The sequence below is a fragment of the Delphinapterus leucas genome, chromosome 13, assembly GCF_059928025.1.
Source record: "Delphinapterus leucas isolate spDelLeu-1000000601 "Yukka" chromosome 13, BTC_Dleu_Yukka2, whole genome shotgun sequence".
NCBI classification, from domain to species: domain Eukaryota; kingdom Metazoa; phylum Chordata; class Mammalia; order Artiodactyla; family Monodontidae; genus Delphinapterus; species Delphinapterus leucas.
The window spans coordinates 83,276,838-83,294,784 of NC_143141.1; the positions used below are offsets into that span (position 1 = coordinate 83,276,838).

At 40.5% G+C, this 17,947-nt stretch overlaps 1 protein-coding gene across 5 annotated transcripts in view; it reads left to right on the forward strand.

Moving 5' to 3' along the window:
* The window catches only part of NBAS (NBAS subunit of NRZ tethering complex), a 343,094-nt gene that overhangs the window by 192,643 nt on the left and 132,504 nt on the right, over positions 1–17,947 (forward strand). For all 5 annotated transcript variants that reach the window (XM_089923423.1, XM_089923419.1, XM_089923421.1 and 2 more), the window contains 5 exons: positions 2,106–2,273; positions 5,137–5,250; positions 5,569–5,692; positions 17,178–17,254; positions 17,643–17,780. In XM_089923423.1, coding sequence (XP_089779549.1) covers positions 2,106–2,273; positions 5,137–5,250; positions 5,569–5,692; positions 17,178–17,254; positions 17,643–17,780 — 621 coding nt within the window. The remainder of the gene's footprint in view (positions 1–2,105; positions 2,274–5,136; positions 5,251–5,568; positions 5,693–17,177; positions 17,255–17,642; positions 17,781–17,947) is intronic.

A 17,947-nucleotide genomic window follows, 5' to 3' on the forward strand; every position in this document is an offset into this window, starting at 1 on the left:
CTTTTATCATGTACATTTCTGTGCATTGGAATTTCATTTATCTTCTGAAACAAACTTTTCAGTTTCCATGTTTAAAACTTTCTATCTTGAGTTAGCCAATCCATATGAACAGAGTAAATTTTAGGTTTATTTTATGAAATGGAATAATTGTTTTATAGCCTGCTGTGTCACCAAAAGTGGTCATGGGAAACAGAGGTTTAAAAAAATTTTTTTAATTGAGATACACTCAACATACATTATTGTGTAAGTTTAAGGTGTGTAATACATTGATTTGATGTATTAATGTTGCAGTATAGTTGCCATTGTAGCATTAGCTGACACCTCTGTTGCATCACATAATTATCATTTCTTCTAGTGCTGGGACACAATTCTTTTTCATGTTAAAAAATTAGAAAATCTTTTGAGAAAACTTAACCAACAGCAAAGTAGGTAAACTGTAAGTATTGGTTAGTACAGCTTAAATACATTAGCAGTAAGAATAAAATTCAAATGCTTTTCTAGAAATTATTAAGGATCCTAACATGATGTAGTCATTTTCTTTTACTGCTATAATATATTACTATAATTACCAGCTTTAAAACAATGCAAATTGATTTCTTATAATTCCCATAGGGCAGAAACCGGGCAGGCTTGGGTGGGTTTCTGCTTAGAGTCTCAGCCAAAATCAAGGTGCCGGCAGGGCTGTGTTGTTTTCTGGAGGCTCTAGAGGAGAATTTGTTTCCATGCTCATTCATGTTGTTGACAGAATTTAATTCCTTGTGTTTGTAAGACTGAGGTCCTCATTGCCTCGCTGTCTGTTACCTGAAGTTTCTTCTCAGCTTCTAGATGCTTCTCGCATTCTTTAGCTTATGGCCCCCTCGCTCCATCTTCAACGCCAGCAATGACGGGTTGAAACCCCCCATGCTTCACATCTCGCCTGCCTCTTCCCCCCATGGCATCTCTGTGACCCTAGCTGGGAAAGGTTCTCTGCCTTAAAGGCTCACGTGATTAGGTTAGTTCCACTCAGATAATTCAAGATTATCTCTTCACCTCAAGGTCTGTGTTCTTAATCATATCTGCAAAGGCCCTTTGCCATGTAATGTAATATACTTGCAGGTTCCAGGGATTAGGATATAGACATTTTTGGGGGGCCATAATTCTACCAACCAGATATAGCAACTGTCAGGTTGGTCTAAAATGGTGAATTTGTCCTAAGCGTTTGTTGTGTGATGATGTCTTGGTAATTATTGAGTGATTACATGATTTATCATTTTTTATTACTTAAATAACATATTAATGAATGATGTGATATAGACCTAAATAGCCAAATTAAACTATGCTTCTATTATTGACAAGAAAGCTATTTAAATTGCAAGACTAGACCTTAATTTTTCTTTCCTTTAACTGGGATACGACAGAAAAAATAAGTAGAAATAGACAGATACTAAACCAAAAACTTGGCTTTTGTAGAACAAATTTATCTTTCTTTGATCAAAAGCAGATGTAGTTGCTGTCATTTCTGTTTAAACAAATGTTAATATATTGGCATTTTTCTCCACATGGAATCTCTTGGGTTAGTAAATGGACAGTTCGAATTTTAGCTGATTGCTTCAAGATTGGCAGGAGGTTCCACATTATAAACCTTTTAAATACTAATAATCATCCACTTGTTTACATGATAAACAAAATGCCTTTCAACATCTAAAGGTGGGTCATCTGAATCTTCTAAGTTTGTCTGGGTCACAGTAGCATTGTTCAAATGAATATTTCTTAATTAATCTAAATAATAAATACTTTAAAATGTCTTGTCAAAGAAACAAACATGAGTATCTCATTGGAGGATATTATATTGGTAAAAAAATGATGAACCCATTCTTTGCCTTATAAATATTTCTTTGACTAATGCACTAAGATGTATTTTCCTTTACCGAATTTTCTTTTGTAAATGATTCGAGGAGGTACAATATGCGAATAGTGCTTTGCTTCACATTTTTTTGTTACTGGCAAAGATGGATTTTTAGATCTATTTGTCTGATAATTTTAAGTAGCCACATTATCACTCTCTGCTCTGTTCTTGTGACTTCCCACGGTTTTGCTCTTGCCATTTTCTTTTTTTTTTAACATAGGATGAAGTAAGTGTCCCAGGCAGCAACTCAGCTGACCTGTTCCACTGGACCACTGCTACCACCATGAAAGTCCTTTCCAACACCACGACCACCACCAGGGCTGTGCTGCAGGCCGTCAGCGATGGGCAGTGGTGGAAGAAGTCATTGACTTACCTTCGACCCCTTCAAGTAAGCAATGCATCTTGCTTTTTTAACTCAATTGGTGTGGCTTATATCAGTTCATTAGCATGCTCTTCAGTTGGTTTCACTGTTGTTACAGCTTTATCTTCCTTGGATGATTAAAATAATCTCTTAAGAAATCTAGGCCTCGCATCAGATAGGGAATGAGTAATTGATTTTATGGAATGTAATATACTACCATACAATATTTGCAAAAGACAGCAACACGGATTTAAGTACGGTTTAGTTTATATGTCAGAACTGAAGTTTACTGGGATGAAAAGGAAAATGATGTTTATCAAGGCTCTCTCTCTTTTGCTATTTTTCTATAGGCCAGTAGTGGAAGAGAAGTGCTAGGAGCCAGCCTGGGGGCTGTCTTAGTTCTCTCGAGCTGCTGTAACAAAAATATCGTAGACTGGGCGGCTTAAGCAGCAGACAGTTATTTCTCACAGTTCTGGAAACTGGGGAGTCCAAGATCAAGGCGCTGACAGATTTAGTGTTTGATGCAGGCCTGCTTCCTGGTTCGTAGACCGCCATCTATTTGCTGTGTCCTCACACGGCAAAAGGGGTGAGGGACTTCTCTGGAGTCTCTTTTATAAGGGCACTAATCTCATTCCCAAGGGTTCTGCCATCGTGACCGAATCACCTACCAAAGGCCCCACCTCTTAATACTATTACACTGGGGTTAGGATTTCAACGTATGAATTTGGGGCGGGGGGCACAAACATTCAGTCTTTAGTAGGGCCTTTAGGTAAAGAGAATGGTTTAACCGATTCTTTCACGTATTCTGCAAGTAGAGGTCAAGACAAGCAGTAGAACAATTGAGTTTGTTTTCTGTGACGTCTTAACCCACTGTGTCCCTGCTGTCTTCTCTGCATTCTCACACTGCCATCCATCCTTTAATCTCTCACTGGAAAACTAAGAGGAAAAAGAAACGTGCCTTTTTATAAATGCACCCTGAACATTTGAGTATCTTATTTATTAATTAATTCTGCAAATACAGGCATTTTCCATGTGTCAGATAATGTGCTCATCACTGGGAAAAGAGTGGGGAAATCCTTCAGTCTAATTCCCTTCCCTTGTGTAACCTGTATCCCAGTGGAGGAGACAAAGAAACCAACGGATAGCAATATTTGTATAATAATGAAATGGCAGGTGGTAATGAGTACCATGAAGATAACATTAAGCAAGGTAAGGGAATAGTGAGTGATACCCGGGGGAGTGAAGTTCTGATTAGGGAAGTTAGTTTCTCAGAAGAGGAATCACTCTGAGCAGAAAGCTGATTGAGCCAAGTAGGGCAAGTACGTTTTGAAGGAATGTGCTTGACATCTTTGCAGGACAGAAAGGAGGCCAAAGTAAGGGGGAGCAGAGTGATAAGTGGGGACAATGGTAGGAGATGAGATCAGAGAGGTGGTGAAGAGGCCCACCATGCAAAGCCTTCCATAGACTGCGATAAGGACTACACGTTTTATTCTCAGCAGCACGGAGAGCTGTTGGAAAATTCAGACAATGCAGTTGTGTGATCCAACTTTACTTTTCATAAGTCTATTTAACTTCTGTGTAGAGAGCCGTCAGTAGTGAGTCAGGAGTGAAGCAAAAAGACGGATCTCTCTTCCAGGACTCCAGGTGAGAGATGTTGGTGGTTTGGATTAGGGTAGCCATGAAAGAAGTGGGAAGTGTTTGGTTTAGGGAATGTATTTTGTGGACCTGATGATGGTCTGAATGTGGGATATGCAGGAAAGAGAACTAAGGATGATCGCCCAGAAGAAACCACTTACTGACATGCAGTGGGCTTGACTTTGGGTTAAGTCTGTGCGTCTCTCTTCGTTTCATGTATCACACTGGATTACGGTTAGGGTTACTTTTCTGTCTCACCTGTTGGGGTGTTTTGAGGGTCTGTGTCTTAGATGAAGTGTTTGATACTGTGCCTAATGTATAGTTTCTAGTAAGTGTCAGTTGTAACTTCTCACATCATTTGCAGCAGGAGCTTGGTTGTTTCCGGAGGCTATGCTTGGCCTAAAGTAAGTGCTCAATAAACTTTGGAGGAATGGGTGAATATCTTCTACTAGGCTTTTCCAGTAAGGGGCTCTTTACAATCTATTTGAGGAGAGCAAAACATAAAGACGGTTAACCATGGTAGGGTTACTATAATACTGCTAATGAGGAATACTGATGACCAGTCTCATGAAGGCATCTGTGTGGGTTGTAGTTGTGGAGGAGGTGGGAGTGATGTAGGGGGCCCAGGCGTACCTTGTCTCCGTCTGGTGCGGTTTCAGCAGGTGCGGTCTGAGGTGGGCCTGGAAGGAGAGGTGGGCAGTCAGCATGGACCATTACCCTCATAATGGAAGAAAGGCATAGTGGCCGGTAGGATGCATAAAGTAGATGGTTTAGTTGGTGTGGAGAGTTAGTCTTTAAAGCTAATTAACATTTAATAAGTTTGAATGTTATTCTCTGCAGTTGAGATTGAATACTGTTGACTGCGTTATTCAGAGCTACTGAAGGATTTGGGAGCAAGGGAACAGTATGCACAGAATGATGTTTCGGAAAGGTTATTCTGACTGTTGTATAGAATGTTGGCCATATGTGTAACACCGATTGCTTTGACGTTTCTGATTCGGTGATATCAAAGTGACCAGGAAAATCAAAAGGCCCTTCAGGGTGAGGTTGAAGTGCTTCACTTAGAATATGGTGATTATTCTCACATTCTCCGCTGGATATCGGTGTCACTCTGACACTCTCTCTTTGGATCACACATGCACATTGATGAGTTTCTCCTGAAATCTGTTTGTTCTGTCTTCCTTCCTTTCCTCCTCCACCTCCCCTCCCAGGTCTCTTTCTTTTTATCCAGTGTTCTTCACTTTGTTCTGTTTAGGGACAAGAATTTGGTGGTGCTTATCGAATTGGAACCAGAGCCAACGAAGGCCTAGAAAAACAAGGCTGTCATCCTTTTTACGAATCTGTCATCTCCAATCCCTTTGTTGTAGAGGTAAGGTACAGTGTGCCTAAGAACACGGATTTAACTGTCATGGTGTTGTGGGCATTTTACAATGAACAAAACTTACAATTTTCCTGAAAATGTACTTCTTTTGCTTTGCTCTTACTCATGTTGTTCATTGGTTTTATGTGATTTGTTTCATATACAACATGTTATGAGACTAAAATCTATTTGTAATTTTACATAAAATAACGTGCTTCAGTAATTCAAGTTACCAGAAGGTAAAATTCCTGTCATTATGTTTTCTAAGAATATCTTTATAGAGAAAAAGACACCCTACCAAATGGTGTAACTGCTTCTTTTGTCTAGTCTGAAGTGACCTATGACACCTATCATCATGTCCCGGTAGAAAGCTTTGCAGAAGTATTGCTGAGAACTGGGAAACTGGCAGAGACTAAAACTGAAGGAGAAGAGGTATTTCCAACAACAGAAGGTATGAAAGAAGGTTCTAGTTCCCGACAGTGTGTAACTTATATTAGGAGAATAATAGATGAGACTGTATAAATGAATGAGAGTTGGGAAAAACAATAACATTTTCAGTAATTTTGAATGGCTTAACTTGACACCATCATTTATACATCTATTTATTCATTGATTTAAATCATCTATGGAGTATCTACTCTTTTCTGGGTACTTACCAATTGAGGATTTAAAAGGTAAATAAGATATAATTCCTATCTTAAGGTTGCTAATTATGTAAAGTGCTTCTTATAGTGAATGATATAAAGTGCTCAATAAATATTTCCTTTTTTCCTGCTTTTATGGATTAGTTAAGAATGTTTAAGTGCTTGTTTCATGGAATGTAGATGTATATTTCATCTTAAAACTTTTCTGCATGGTGACATATCTTTCCATGTGAAATTTTTTGAAAAGAATGAAATGTATGCAAGTTTACCAAAGACAACTTGCCATTTGTACTTTTTTCCTCTTTAACCTCCTTCTTTTCAAGGTTCCAGGGTAATTGTCTTGACTTTTTTTGTTTTTTTTTTCAATTTTCCCTCTCTCTCTGCTCTACCATCCTTAGTGGGTACCTCAGGATTTAAAGGCTACTGGGGCTCGAGCTATCTTGTCTATATTCCAGGCATCAGTAAGGAGGAAAGCGGGGTGGGAAAAACAGTTTTCTTGGCAGTCCTGTCCAGGACTTCCACTTACCTATTGCTGGCTACATCTAACTGCCAGTGAGCCTGGACGATGCTGTCTCTTAATGGAGCACATTGCTGTGTGGAATAAAACTTGGGGAAATGTGTGTGGGGAATAGAACTGCCATGTTCCCAGAAACCTGATTCTGTAACTTATTTTTATTTTTTCATTTTATTTATTTATTTATTTATTTTGCGGTACGCGGGCCTCTCACTGTTGTGGCCTCTCCCGTTGTGGAGCTCAGGCTCAGCGGCCATGGCTCACGGGCCCAGCATCTTCGCGGCATGTGGGATCTTCCCGGACCGGGGCACGAACCCGTGTCCCCTGCATCGGCAGGCGGACTCTCAACCACCGCGCCACCAGGGAAACCCGAAGACACTATTTTTATCTTCAGTGGGCTTGCAGTCAAGTGAGGAGACAAATTTATGTGTAAGCGCTAAGACAGGCAAACACAAGAGGCATTGGGATGACAGACCTATGACCACTGAGTGAAGAGGGCGTGTGAAGAGGCTTCCTGGAGCGGGTGGCATTTGACCTGAGTCTTGAAGGATGAATAAGAGTATAGTACATGAAAAAGGGGGGAATTTGAGAGGGAGATGTGTTAGGAGAGACAGAAGGGGGATATTTTAGGTAGAGGGAAGAAGATGCACAGAAGCAAAGAAGATAGGCATCATGATTTTTCAGGGATTTGTGTGTTACCGTAGTACCGGGAGAGGAGAGACAGTGTGGGCAACCAGTGAAGAATGAGGCAGCAGTTGGCTGGAAGGAACGCGGGTGCTGAGTTAAACATGTTAAGTGGACCTGCTACTGAATGCTATGGGGGTCTCAAGCAGAAGAATATTATTCAGTTTCCTTATCTGTACAGTGAGCATAACGGCCTGTATGTTCCACCTCTGGATTGTTGCTCTTTAGTGGTGATGATGGGGCCCCGTCTGCGCACCTTTTCCTAACGGCTAGTCCTGCCCTGGCTGACTTCCTTGCCATTGGTCATCTCGTACTTTAGTCCATCCAATTATGATTTCACCTTGTTTTCAAGGCCTGCTGCCATAGCCCTCCGTGCTGGTTGCACATTCGAATCACTTAGGGTATTTTTAAGAAATACTGAAGCCTGGGATCCAATGGAGACCATTTATTTCAGAATCCCTGAAGTGGGGTCCAAACACATCAGATATCTTTTACAGTTCCTCAGGCGATTCAGTTGTGAAACCATGGTTAAGACCCTTTGGATGTTTCACGAAAGATAACAGATTCTTTCCAACCGTCATATGTCTGTTCTTCAAACTCTGACACACTTGCTTCCTGGCAGCCTGGAGAAAGCCACCTGTATCTTTTATGTCTGTGTCTGGTCTTTTCAGCTTAAGGGTCGTATCCTGAGTGCTATATCTATTTCTAACACTTTCACCAGGGTTTTCTATATGATAGGTGCAAAATCAGTGTCTCTTCACAATGATGAGCGTAGGTGCAGTACGTGCATGACAGTTATTGGGACAGGAATTGAGACTATGCTTTTGGTGAATCTGAATCCAAGTTCCCAGAGATGTGTGTTCTATTCTTAGTACTGTAGTGTCTGTGAGATTTTAGTGGGATTTTAGGGATTTTCTTTCTGCCCTAGTGTTTCTTCAAATTGTCCTTTTTGACAGATTTTAATATCCCATCATGGGAAAGAACCCAAGTTCATTAAAATATTAAAAAAAATTTTTTTTCTAATATTGTTGAATAGGAAAAACATTTCAGAGTACCTACTGTGTATATTAAGTAAGAATGGAACTTTTTAAATATAGAGGTGATTTTAATATAAATCATCCCTTTAATTTACATTTGGGTTCATGAAATCATGAAGCATTTTCATAAACTCTCACATTTGATATCTCCTTTTTTTTGCAGATAAACAGGCGACACTATTATAAAGTAGGTACAAATAAAATGTGATCTTATAGGTCTGATACATTAGAATACTAGATGTCTCATTTTTTTAAAAAGTACATTTAGATATTTATTCCTAACCCTTGAAATTTATAATAAGTCAGTCAACAGACTATGGCCATACCCTTCCCTGCATGCCTTTTGTTGCATCTGTTAAATGGCATTCTGAGTTGAATGAACCTGACATGTGTGGTGTATCTCTTTTTATTCACTTCCAATTTTATTGAAATATAATTGACATATATAGCACTGTATGAATTTAAGGTGTACAGTGTAATGATCTGACTTATATACGTCATGAAATGATTATCAAAATAAGTTTAGGTGAACGCTCATCATCTCACATAGATAGGAAATAAAGGAAAAATTAAAAAAATATTTTTCCTTGTGATGAGAACTCTTAGGATTTACCCTCTTAATAACTTTCCTATGTAATATACAGCAGTGTTGATTATATTAATCATGTACATTGCATTCCTAGTACTTATTTATAAGGGGAAGTTTGTACTGCTTTTTAACTAGTTTCATCCAATTCTCCGTCCCACTACCCACTGCCTCTGGTAGCCACAAATCTGATCTCTTTTTTCAATGAGTTTGCTTGTTTTTGAAGTATAATTGGCCTACAACACTGTCAGTTCCCGGTATACAGCATAGTGATTTGATACTCCTGTGTATTACAAAATGATCAACATGTTTGATTTCTCTTGATAATGCTAATATATTTGAGACAGATATCTCTGGCTATTTTATAATATCAAATATTTGTCAGAAAGTCAGCAGATTGGATGAATGATATAGGTTAAATGACCCAAATTAAAACTCGTAAAAATGGGACTCCTGACTTTGGTTCAGAAGTAGGTCACGGTACAAGTTAAACTTCCCAACGTGAGCTGACTTCTCAGGATTTTTTAATAAAGTTGATGGAAAGGTTTTTATGGAGACTAGCTGAAGAAAACTGATCATTATTTATTTAGCTAAATGAATGATTTAATGGCTAATGATTTCTAAATCAATAATATGGGCAGCCCTCCTCTGTGAATTTAGTTCTGGAATTAACTTTATCGTGGAGTGCTTGCTTTCCAGAGGCGCTTCCTTTGCACAGAATTAGTGCTTGGAGGCTTAGACGTAGATTTCTTCTGATTTTGGCTGTATAACTTGTTTAGAAAATGCATTGTATTCAAGGTTAGAGAATAAGCACTGCAAATTAAATTCATACACACTGCTAAATGTAGGGCAGGCCTTTTTTGGGGAAAAGAAAAAAAAAAAACTTAAATGGTAATGTAAAATCACTGTGACCCAGTCTGTGGCCAGCCTGACATCTGGTGGATCCCAGTGAAACCCCGTGGGATCTGGTCTACTTCAGATCCTCATTGATAATTTTGTCCTGCGTCGCATCAGATGGCTCACAGATTCAAACTCTGAGAAGCTTCCCGTATGTGGGGGCTTGATTTCCACTTTGCAAGAATAATTGAGCCTCAGTGAGGGCTGCTGGAAAAGTTCGGGTGGTGTGAAGTGTGGGCAGTTAATCGTGTCTCTCCCCACTCCCTTCCCCACGGGTCCCTCCACCATCAGTTTCCTTCAACAATTCGGTTATTAGTCAGGAGGGGTTCTGGGTTGTAGGGATTGATGAGCTGTAATCTGGCTGTGGAGGAAAAAGATGTCACAAGATGACTTCAACAGTTGTGTTAAGGATTAGGGAAGAGATATGATCCCTTCCCTTCCAACCTGGGGACGTAGGGGACTGTGGTGTACCCGATGCCAGTGATTGTGGTCTTTCTGATCTTGGAGCAGTGGGGAGGTCATGGACTTTGTGTGGCCGGAACCTCAGCTGCCTTTGTGCTGGAGACGAGGCATGTGTATACTTGTCTACAAGGATCTTTCAGGAAACCCCATTTGGGAAAAAAAATAACTGACGGGGAGCTTGAGCATTTGGCACTGTTTTCAGAGAGGAGTTTTTTCTCTTTTCTTCCCCAAATATTTTATTAAGGGAATTTTCAAATGCACAGAAAAGTTGAGAAAATTCTACAGCGAACTCCCATACTTTTCCACCTAGATTCTACAGCGAACATTTACTATACTTGCTGTAGTCCATCCACCAAATCCAGCTTGTTTGCTGACATGTTTCAAAGTTGTCGGCATCATTACACTTCACCCCTTGACACTGCACTGTGCATATCTTTAACTGGAGTCAGCGTTTCTTACTTTTCTGTGAGATATCATCTACAAACAATGAAATACAAAAATCTTAAGTGTAGACGTGAGGTTGGTGAGTTTTGACAAGTGCAGCACCTGTGTAACCCTGACTCCTCTCAAGATACGGAACATTTCTCTCACCCCAGAAAGTTGATGCCTCTCTCCTGAAAACACCCACTCCACACTCCCAGTCAGGTGACAAATGTTTGGATTTTCCCCGCTGTAGATTACTTTTGACTGTTCTAGAATTCATTCAGTGGAATCATACAGGATGTCTTCTTTGTGTAAAACCTGAGGTTTACCTGCATCTATCAGTAGGTTTTTTTTTTTCTTTCTTCCCTTTTTTTGTTTTTTGGTTTTTTTACAAAGATTTTTTAAAAATTTATTTATCTTATTTATTTATTTTTGGCTGTGTTGGGTCTTCGTTGCTGCGCTGGGGCTTTCTCTAGTTGCGGCGAGCGGGGGCTACTCTTTGTTGCGGTGCGCGGGCTTCTCATTGCGGTGGCTTCTCTTGTTGTGGAGCACGGGCCCTAGGTGCGTGGGCTTCAGTAGTTGTGGCTCATGGGCTCAGTAGTTGTGGCTCGTGGGCTCCAGAGCGCAGGCTCAGTAGTTGTGGCGCACGGGCTTAGTTTCTCCGCGGCATGTGGGATCTTCCCAGACCAGGGCTCGAACCTGTGTCCGCTGCATTGGCAGGCGGATTCTTAACCACTGCGCCACCAAGGAAGCCCTCTTTTTTTGTTTTTTAATGACTGAGAAGTATTCCATTGTATGAATATACCACAGTTTACCCATTCTTCTGTTAAGGGACATGAAGGCTTTTTCCAGTTGATGGTTATTATGAAAAAGCTGCTGTGAACTCTTGTACAGTGTTTTTGTGGACCTGTGTTTTTACTTCTCTGGGATAACTATCTAAGGGTAGACTTGCTGGGCCAAAGATTATGGATTTGTTTAGTTTTATAAGAAACTATCAGACCTCTCTTACTTGTCAGCGGTTGTGGTTTTTCTGGGCTCTGGTTCTTTAAGACTTCAGGTTCTCTATCCGAATTTTACCTGCCTGGCAAGGAACAGACAGGAGCTTGCCCTCAGGATAGAAGCTGTAAAAATGGGAAATCACCGGTGCCGTGTCATTTTTCCAAATGGCATCTACCCTCCAGTTTCTGTCTGCTTTCAGTGCCTCTCCAGTGCCTTCCGATACCCGCCTTTTGTGCTTTATCTAGAGTTTATAGTCTTCATCTGCACAAGGACTGTACCAGTAACAGAACCCAATCACAGAAGAATTTAAATAGAATTTATTATTCTGGATTTCGCTGGAGTTCATCCTATGACAGTAGGGCAAAAGTCTGAGTCGTAGTTCCCCAGAGAAGGGAAATAGGCCAGGTGCCTTTCTCTTAGGATTAATCCTGAGGAGTCAATTCATATGAGTGAAGGCTTACCCTGTGGAGTGGATTTTGGACTTACCCCAACCTTAAGGGATCTTCATCTTGTGTAGTTAAAATAGATGTCAAGAAGCCTCTTGAGAAATGGGCCAAATGGACGTTCACGTGGGTGAGTTGTGCCAGCTAAGTAGCAGTCCTGGTCGAGTTGCTGCAGTGAGGACTTGGCTTAAAGTGAGAATTTGAAAAACACGTGGCAATTCGGCAACAGCTATGAGAATTATGGCTGCGGGTATTGTTTAACCTAATAATTCTGCTTCTAGGAATTTATCCTATGAATTCACACGCATGAAAAATATGGCATATGTTCATTGCTTGCAATAGCATAATATTGTCGACAGCCTGGTACATATTGACAGGAAGAGATATCTAATTTTGTATGTCTTGTTTCCTGTCTGTATTAGTCAGCTTGGGCTGCCATAACAAAATACCATAGACCAAGCAGCTTAAACAACAGAAATTTGGTCTCACAGTTTGGAGACTGGAAATCAGGGTGCCAGCGTTTTTGGGTTCTGGTAGTGATCTCTTCCTGGCTAGCACATGGCTGTCTTCTCGCTGTGTCTTTACATCAGGACGGGGGGCGGGGGAGGGAGGGAGTGGGGAGAAAGAGTAGAGTGTTTACAAGTGAACTCTGATGTCTCCTCTTATAAGGGCACTAACCCCATCATGAGGATCCCACTCCTCATGACCTCATCTAACCCTAATTACTTCCCAAAGGCCTCATCTCCAAATACCCTCATGTTGAGGGCTGGGGCTTCAACATATAAATTTGGGGGAATCACAAATATTTGGTTCATAACACTGTCTTTACAGATTAACTGCCTTTCTGAGTTTAGGTGATTTACATAGCTTTCCAAGCCTATGTAAAAACAAGTTAATACTGCATTCTTTGCAGAGCTTTTTGTGGCACTTAGAGCTAATTTATACAAAGCATCTATCTCATATCTGGCTCATCAAAGCAGATTTTTTTTTAAATAGTTATTTTCATTTTATGATAATAATAACTGTTATTATTGTTATATAGAGGAATGGCATGAGTACTTTCTTTATAGAGAGTTTGCATTATAGGTCATTTGAATGTCAGATTAATTTGGCTGGGGTATAGGGTAGAGATAATATCAGTTAAAACCATAAGTTATGGCTGCCCCATATTTATGAAGGCCTTGAGTGCTAAATAAGAAATCTAGCTTTCCTTCTTTAGGGAATGGGAAACCATTGAAGGTAGGAGAGAGAGAGAGAGAGAGAGAGAGAGAGAGAGTGTGTGTGTGTGTGTGTGTGTGTGTGTGTGTGTTTTCAGCTGGCGAGAGACATGATTACACAGTACTTAATGAACATTCCTATAAAATTAGTATGAAACTACTATTTTAAGGATGGATTGGAAGGAGAAAGACTGAAGGCATCAGGTAGAGTTGGGGGGTTATTGAAAGAGTCCAGGTGTTGAACACTGACAATCTAGAGTTTGTGGCAGTGAAAATAGAAAGTATGTGTGAACCAGTTCTTTAGGAATAATTCAGCAGGACTTGATGACTACCTGAATGTTGGGAGCGGAGAAGAGAGTAAAGTCCAAGATGACTCTGGGGTTTTATGTGTCTCACTGGGAGAATAGTGTACTATTTTTAGAAATATGACAGTTACTGGGTACAGGATGATCAATTGGAAAAACTTGTGCAGTAAGTCAGTGGTAGGTCTTAGCTTTGATCCCGTAACTTTCTGCTTCTGAAGATGGTTTCCCTCCTGCTGTGTCATTCTGCCTGATTTTGTTCGCCAGGGATTCATTGTACATTTATAGATGTTTTACTTGTTGCTCTGAAATGTACCCAGAGTCTGGTTTTATTCAGGTGTGGGCAGACACCCAGACGTGAAAATGATTGTCATGAAGGAAGAAGTTTATACTCACCAATCCCTAGAAACAGAAGACACGGCAAGCCACCTCAGCCACATGGGGAGGCACTCAGGTCACCTGGAGGCAGAAGGCATGAGGCCAGAGTATGGGTTTTCGTGGGAAGGAACAGGAGAGGTGTGGTAGGCACGCTTGAGCAAGCTTACGATGGAGAGTTTGAATAACCTGGTGGACTCTGGGCTATGGGATGGTCTCTGGCTGACTGGCACCTGGCCCTGAGGTGATCAGGGCGAGGTAGTATTGCCTCTGTAGTGTAAAAGCCAGAGAGAGAGGGCGTGGTTCAGACAATTGGCTCTGAACTGGTTGGTCTGTAGATCAAAGGCGTGCTCACCGGGAAACCATCTGCTCTACCTGCCAATTGACTAGCTAGCCCTGGGAGGGCAGTCTCACCAGGATCGTCAAGACCCCCCAGTGTCAAAGCATTATAAAATGCAGAAAAGTTTGAAATGATGCACACATTTGTATATATGAAATAAAACCCATGTGGCTGTTATTCACTTGGAGCAAATAGTTGTATTTCAAAGTGATTATTTTCACTGCTTGGTGAAAATTAACAGTGATGATTCTTTGGACTCGAGGGTGATTTTTGTCATTACTTTTAGCTCATGGAAATTAACTATTTCTTTTCTATTTTGCCTGCTGAAAGCTTTGTATTCAGTGATATATGTTCAAGAAATGCTAGTGACCATCTTGTGAGTTGTATCTGTGAATTAATATAACTATTTAAAAAATAAACCTACTGGAACTTACGTATTCAGATGGAGATTCTCTCTCTCAAAGGTATCTTCTGGGAACTATGCATTTGTTCCAACCATGCTGTCATGGCTCTTTTTTGTTGTTTTTGTTTTTTGTTGGGTTGTTTTCCTTTTGGAATTTCCTTCAGGGTCTGTAGCATATGCTTAGGAATATCTTCAGTGGTACCATATTTTTTCATCCCTTGAGGGTGCTTTGGTTTTTGGAAATAACCAAATGCACATTAAATGGAGTGAAAGATTGAGTTGATGACAGGATTTAAAAAGAAAAAAAAAAGAAAAGTCTGACGGGAAGATAGTCAGTCATGGGACTGATTTTCCCAGGCAGGCTTCAGACTGGTCGTAACCAACCACAACTCTGAGAGGGAGAGGGGTGGTCCTCTACTAGCTGGAGCATCAGCCACTCACTTGAAATAAGGGCTCCTGAGCTCTGAAGAGACAGGGCTGTTTTTTGGTGAGTGGGTTTAGATATACTTGTTTGAAAATTGGCCTCTTTTGTGCATAAGGAAGGGAAGTACCTGAAGAAAATAGAAACGGGGGTGGAAAAAAACTAAATAAGGTTGCAGTTGTAGGTCGCCTTATAAGAAAAGCAACAGAGAAAGAAAAATAATAGGGAAGAATTATTAGTATGTGAAACTATTGGATTTTGTTTTTTCTCCAAATTAAAGGTCCCGCGGACAGCTGGGCAGGTATTAAATGGTAAAGTACATAAGGCAGACATAAGCCAAAATGGCAGCCCTGGGCTTGTGTGTGTGTTTCTGTGTGTGTTTGTATGGTGTGCAATTTCTAGACTCTAAGTAAATCTTTCTCAAAAGTACAGGGCTTTCAGCAGACTAAGCTTACATGCTTTTTCTTCCTTCATCTTCTGTTGTCCAAAATGTATAGCTTAAGTCCTTCATCCTTCAGTTTTGATAGTGTTCTAGAATACATTCGGCGATTTTATAACTCTTCTTTGCTCTCATACTTGTTTGTATAAAATTTGATTTGGGCCCTTTGCGTTGTAGTTTTAAATTATTTATTTGAAGACTTTTTCTGGTCTTAGTGTGTTTACTCTGAAAGGGCAGGAACTCTGATTCTTATTTTAGAGCAATATTAGGTTCAGAGAAAGTTCTCATTGGTGCTGAGTGAAGGGCTGAATGTGGAAATGGGCCTTGAAATGAGTAGCTTTTGATCAGAAAACATCTCTAGGACAGTACAGTTCCCTGGGAGGCCTGAGGCTGACTGGTGGTCCAACTTGGTTTATGAGATTTGGAGAACACAGAGGAAGTGAGTATTTAGAGAACTCTTTGCAGAGGCACAGTGGAGAAAGCTCAGTTTCTTCCCCCATAGATCATGCGCAGGACATGCTGAGTTTTAGGTCAGCCTCTGACGCTCCAGCCGCTTGCAGCTGGCTTCTCACCGCACACCCACCCACTGCTCCACTGGTCAGCCGAGCTCAGATTATATGGATGGCTTTAAATTTTAGTTCAAGTAAGACACAATTAGGAAGGTGAATCTTCTGGGAAAAAATTATATGGTGTATTTACAAAGTGAAATATTTACTTTGAATTATTTAAATACTGTTTACCTTCATTAGTGAAGGTTAGGAGAGTCCGTTCTTTAAAAATAAAAGATTTACATTGTGATTACAGTGACTACCTGGTATTTGTCACTTGAGACCCTAAATGGAATACCTCCTTATTAATATAAAATGGATAGGGCTTCCCTAGTGGCGCAGTGGTTGAGAGCCCACCTGCCGATGCAGGGGACGCGGGTTCGTGCCCCCGTCTCTGAAGATCCCACATGCAGCGGAGCGGCTGGGCCCGTGAGCCATGGCCTCTGAGCCTGCACGTCTGGAGCCTGTGCTCCGCACGGGAGAGGCCACAGCAGTGAGAGGCCCGCGTACCGCAAAAAAAAAAAGGAAAAAAAATGGATATAAACACAGATGTTATTGGCAGTGTTCTCTCCTTTATTAAAGCCATGACATTGATAGGTCGTTGCTTATATAAAAATTTTTGTGGAAAAGTTGTAGATGGTTGGGATATTTTAAGGTGTTCTATAATCAAAGCAAGAGACTGGTTTTGGAGTGTGGAGTGTGGTGAAGAGAAAGAACAAAACCACTTATCGTAATTGTAGTAAAATCAGAAGATTTATCCTAAATCTGCACTCACAAAAAGCTGTGTTGGTGCTCTCATCGTTGCTGCTCAGATGGTCATTTTCTACAGTAGCTGTCATTGACATCCAGAATTTTATAGCTTGGCCTGGGTCTTGAAAACCAAAAGATTAGCTGGCAGAAACCATCCTCACTGATCTATTTGCACTTAGACTTTGTAGCTGCACTAATTGGGTTTTCTCTTGTGTAAGTAACAAACAGCATAATTTGAGTTGAGGCAAGGTTATCATTTAACATAGTTTCACGTAGTCTGTTATTTCTATGGTGCTGAATAGACTTTCATAAATGATCTTAAAGAGTTCTCTGAAACGAATTACTGTTGACATCATAAAGGACTAAAGTCATGACACTTAGTAACTATGAATGTCACATGGATCCTCTAATAATATAATGCAATATATATATATAATGTTTTCTACATTCAGTTCTCTTGCAGCTGGCGAGCGATGCTTTACCAAATGATATGACCCTGGCTCTTGCTTATCTCCTTGCCTTACCACAGGTAAGTTTACCCTTTCCAAGAAACAAGGACTTAAAAATGAATAAGCTAAGCCTTTACTGGGGGTTTTCACCAGTAAATTGTTTGTTATATGTTTCACTTCCTTCTGGTTGTTCTTGCAAGATGGAAGGACTGTGGTCAGTATCCGGAAAGTGAATTCTACAATGTTAGCTGAAATGTTGATTTTAAAATCTACTTTCATGTGCATAGGATCTGCCTTATAATGTCTTCTGAATTTTAATGTAGTCATATTAAGATGAGCTTGAGCTTTAGTTGATATGATAGAAACTTGGAACCAAAATTCTAGAGTAAGGACTAGAAATGTGATGGTTTATGACGGTTGTGCCAATTTCCTTTCAGCTGAGCTGTTTCTCTCGTGCTCCCTTCCTAGGTGTTAGACGCTAACAGGTGCTTTGAAAAGCAGCCCCACTCTGCTCTCTCTCTCCAGCTGGCAGCCTATTACTATAGCCTACAGATCTACGCCCGGTTGGCTCCGTGTTTCAGGGACAAGTGCCATCCTCTTTACAGGGTGAGTCCTCATGGTTTCCATCTTGTTATTGAGCAGGGTTAAGCTTTCTAAAGTAGTTAAAACACGTTTACCTCTTTGGAGGGACTGATGCACTTTGTATTCAGAGTGCTTTGTATTCCCAGTGGCTGACAGCCTTTGCCTTTTCTGTGTTATACGTAGTTGCTTTT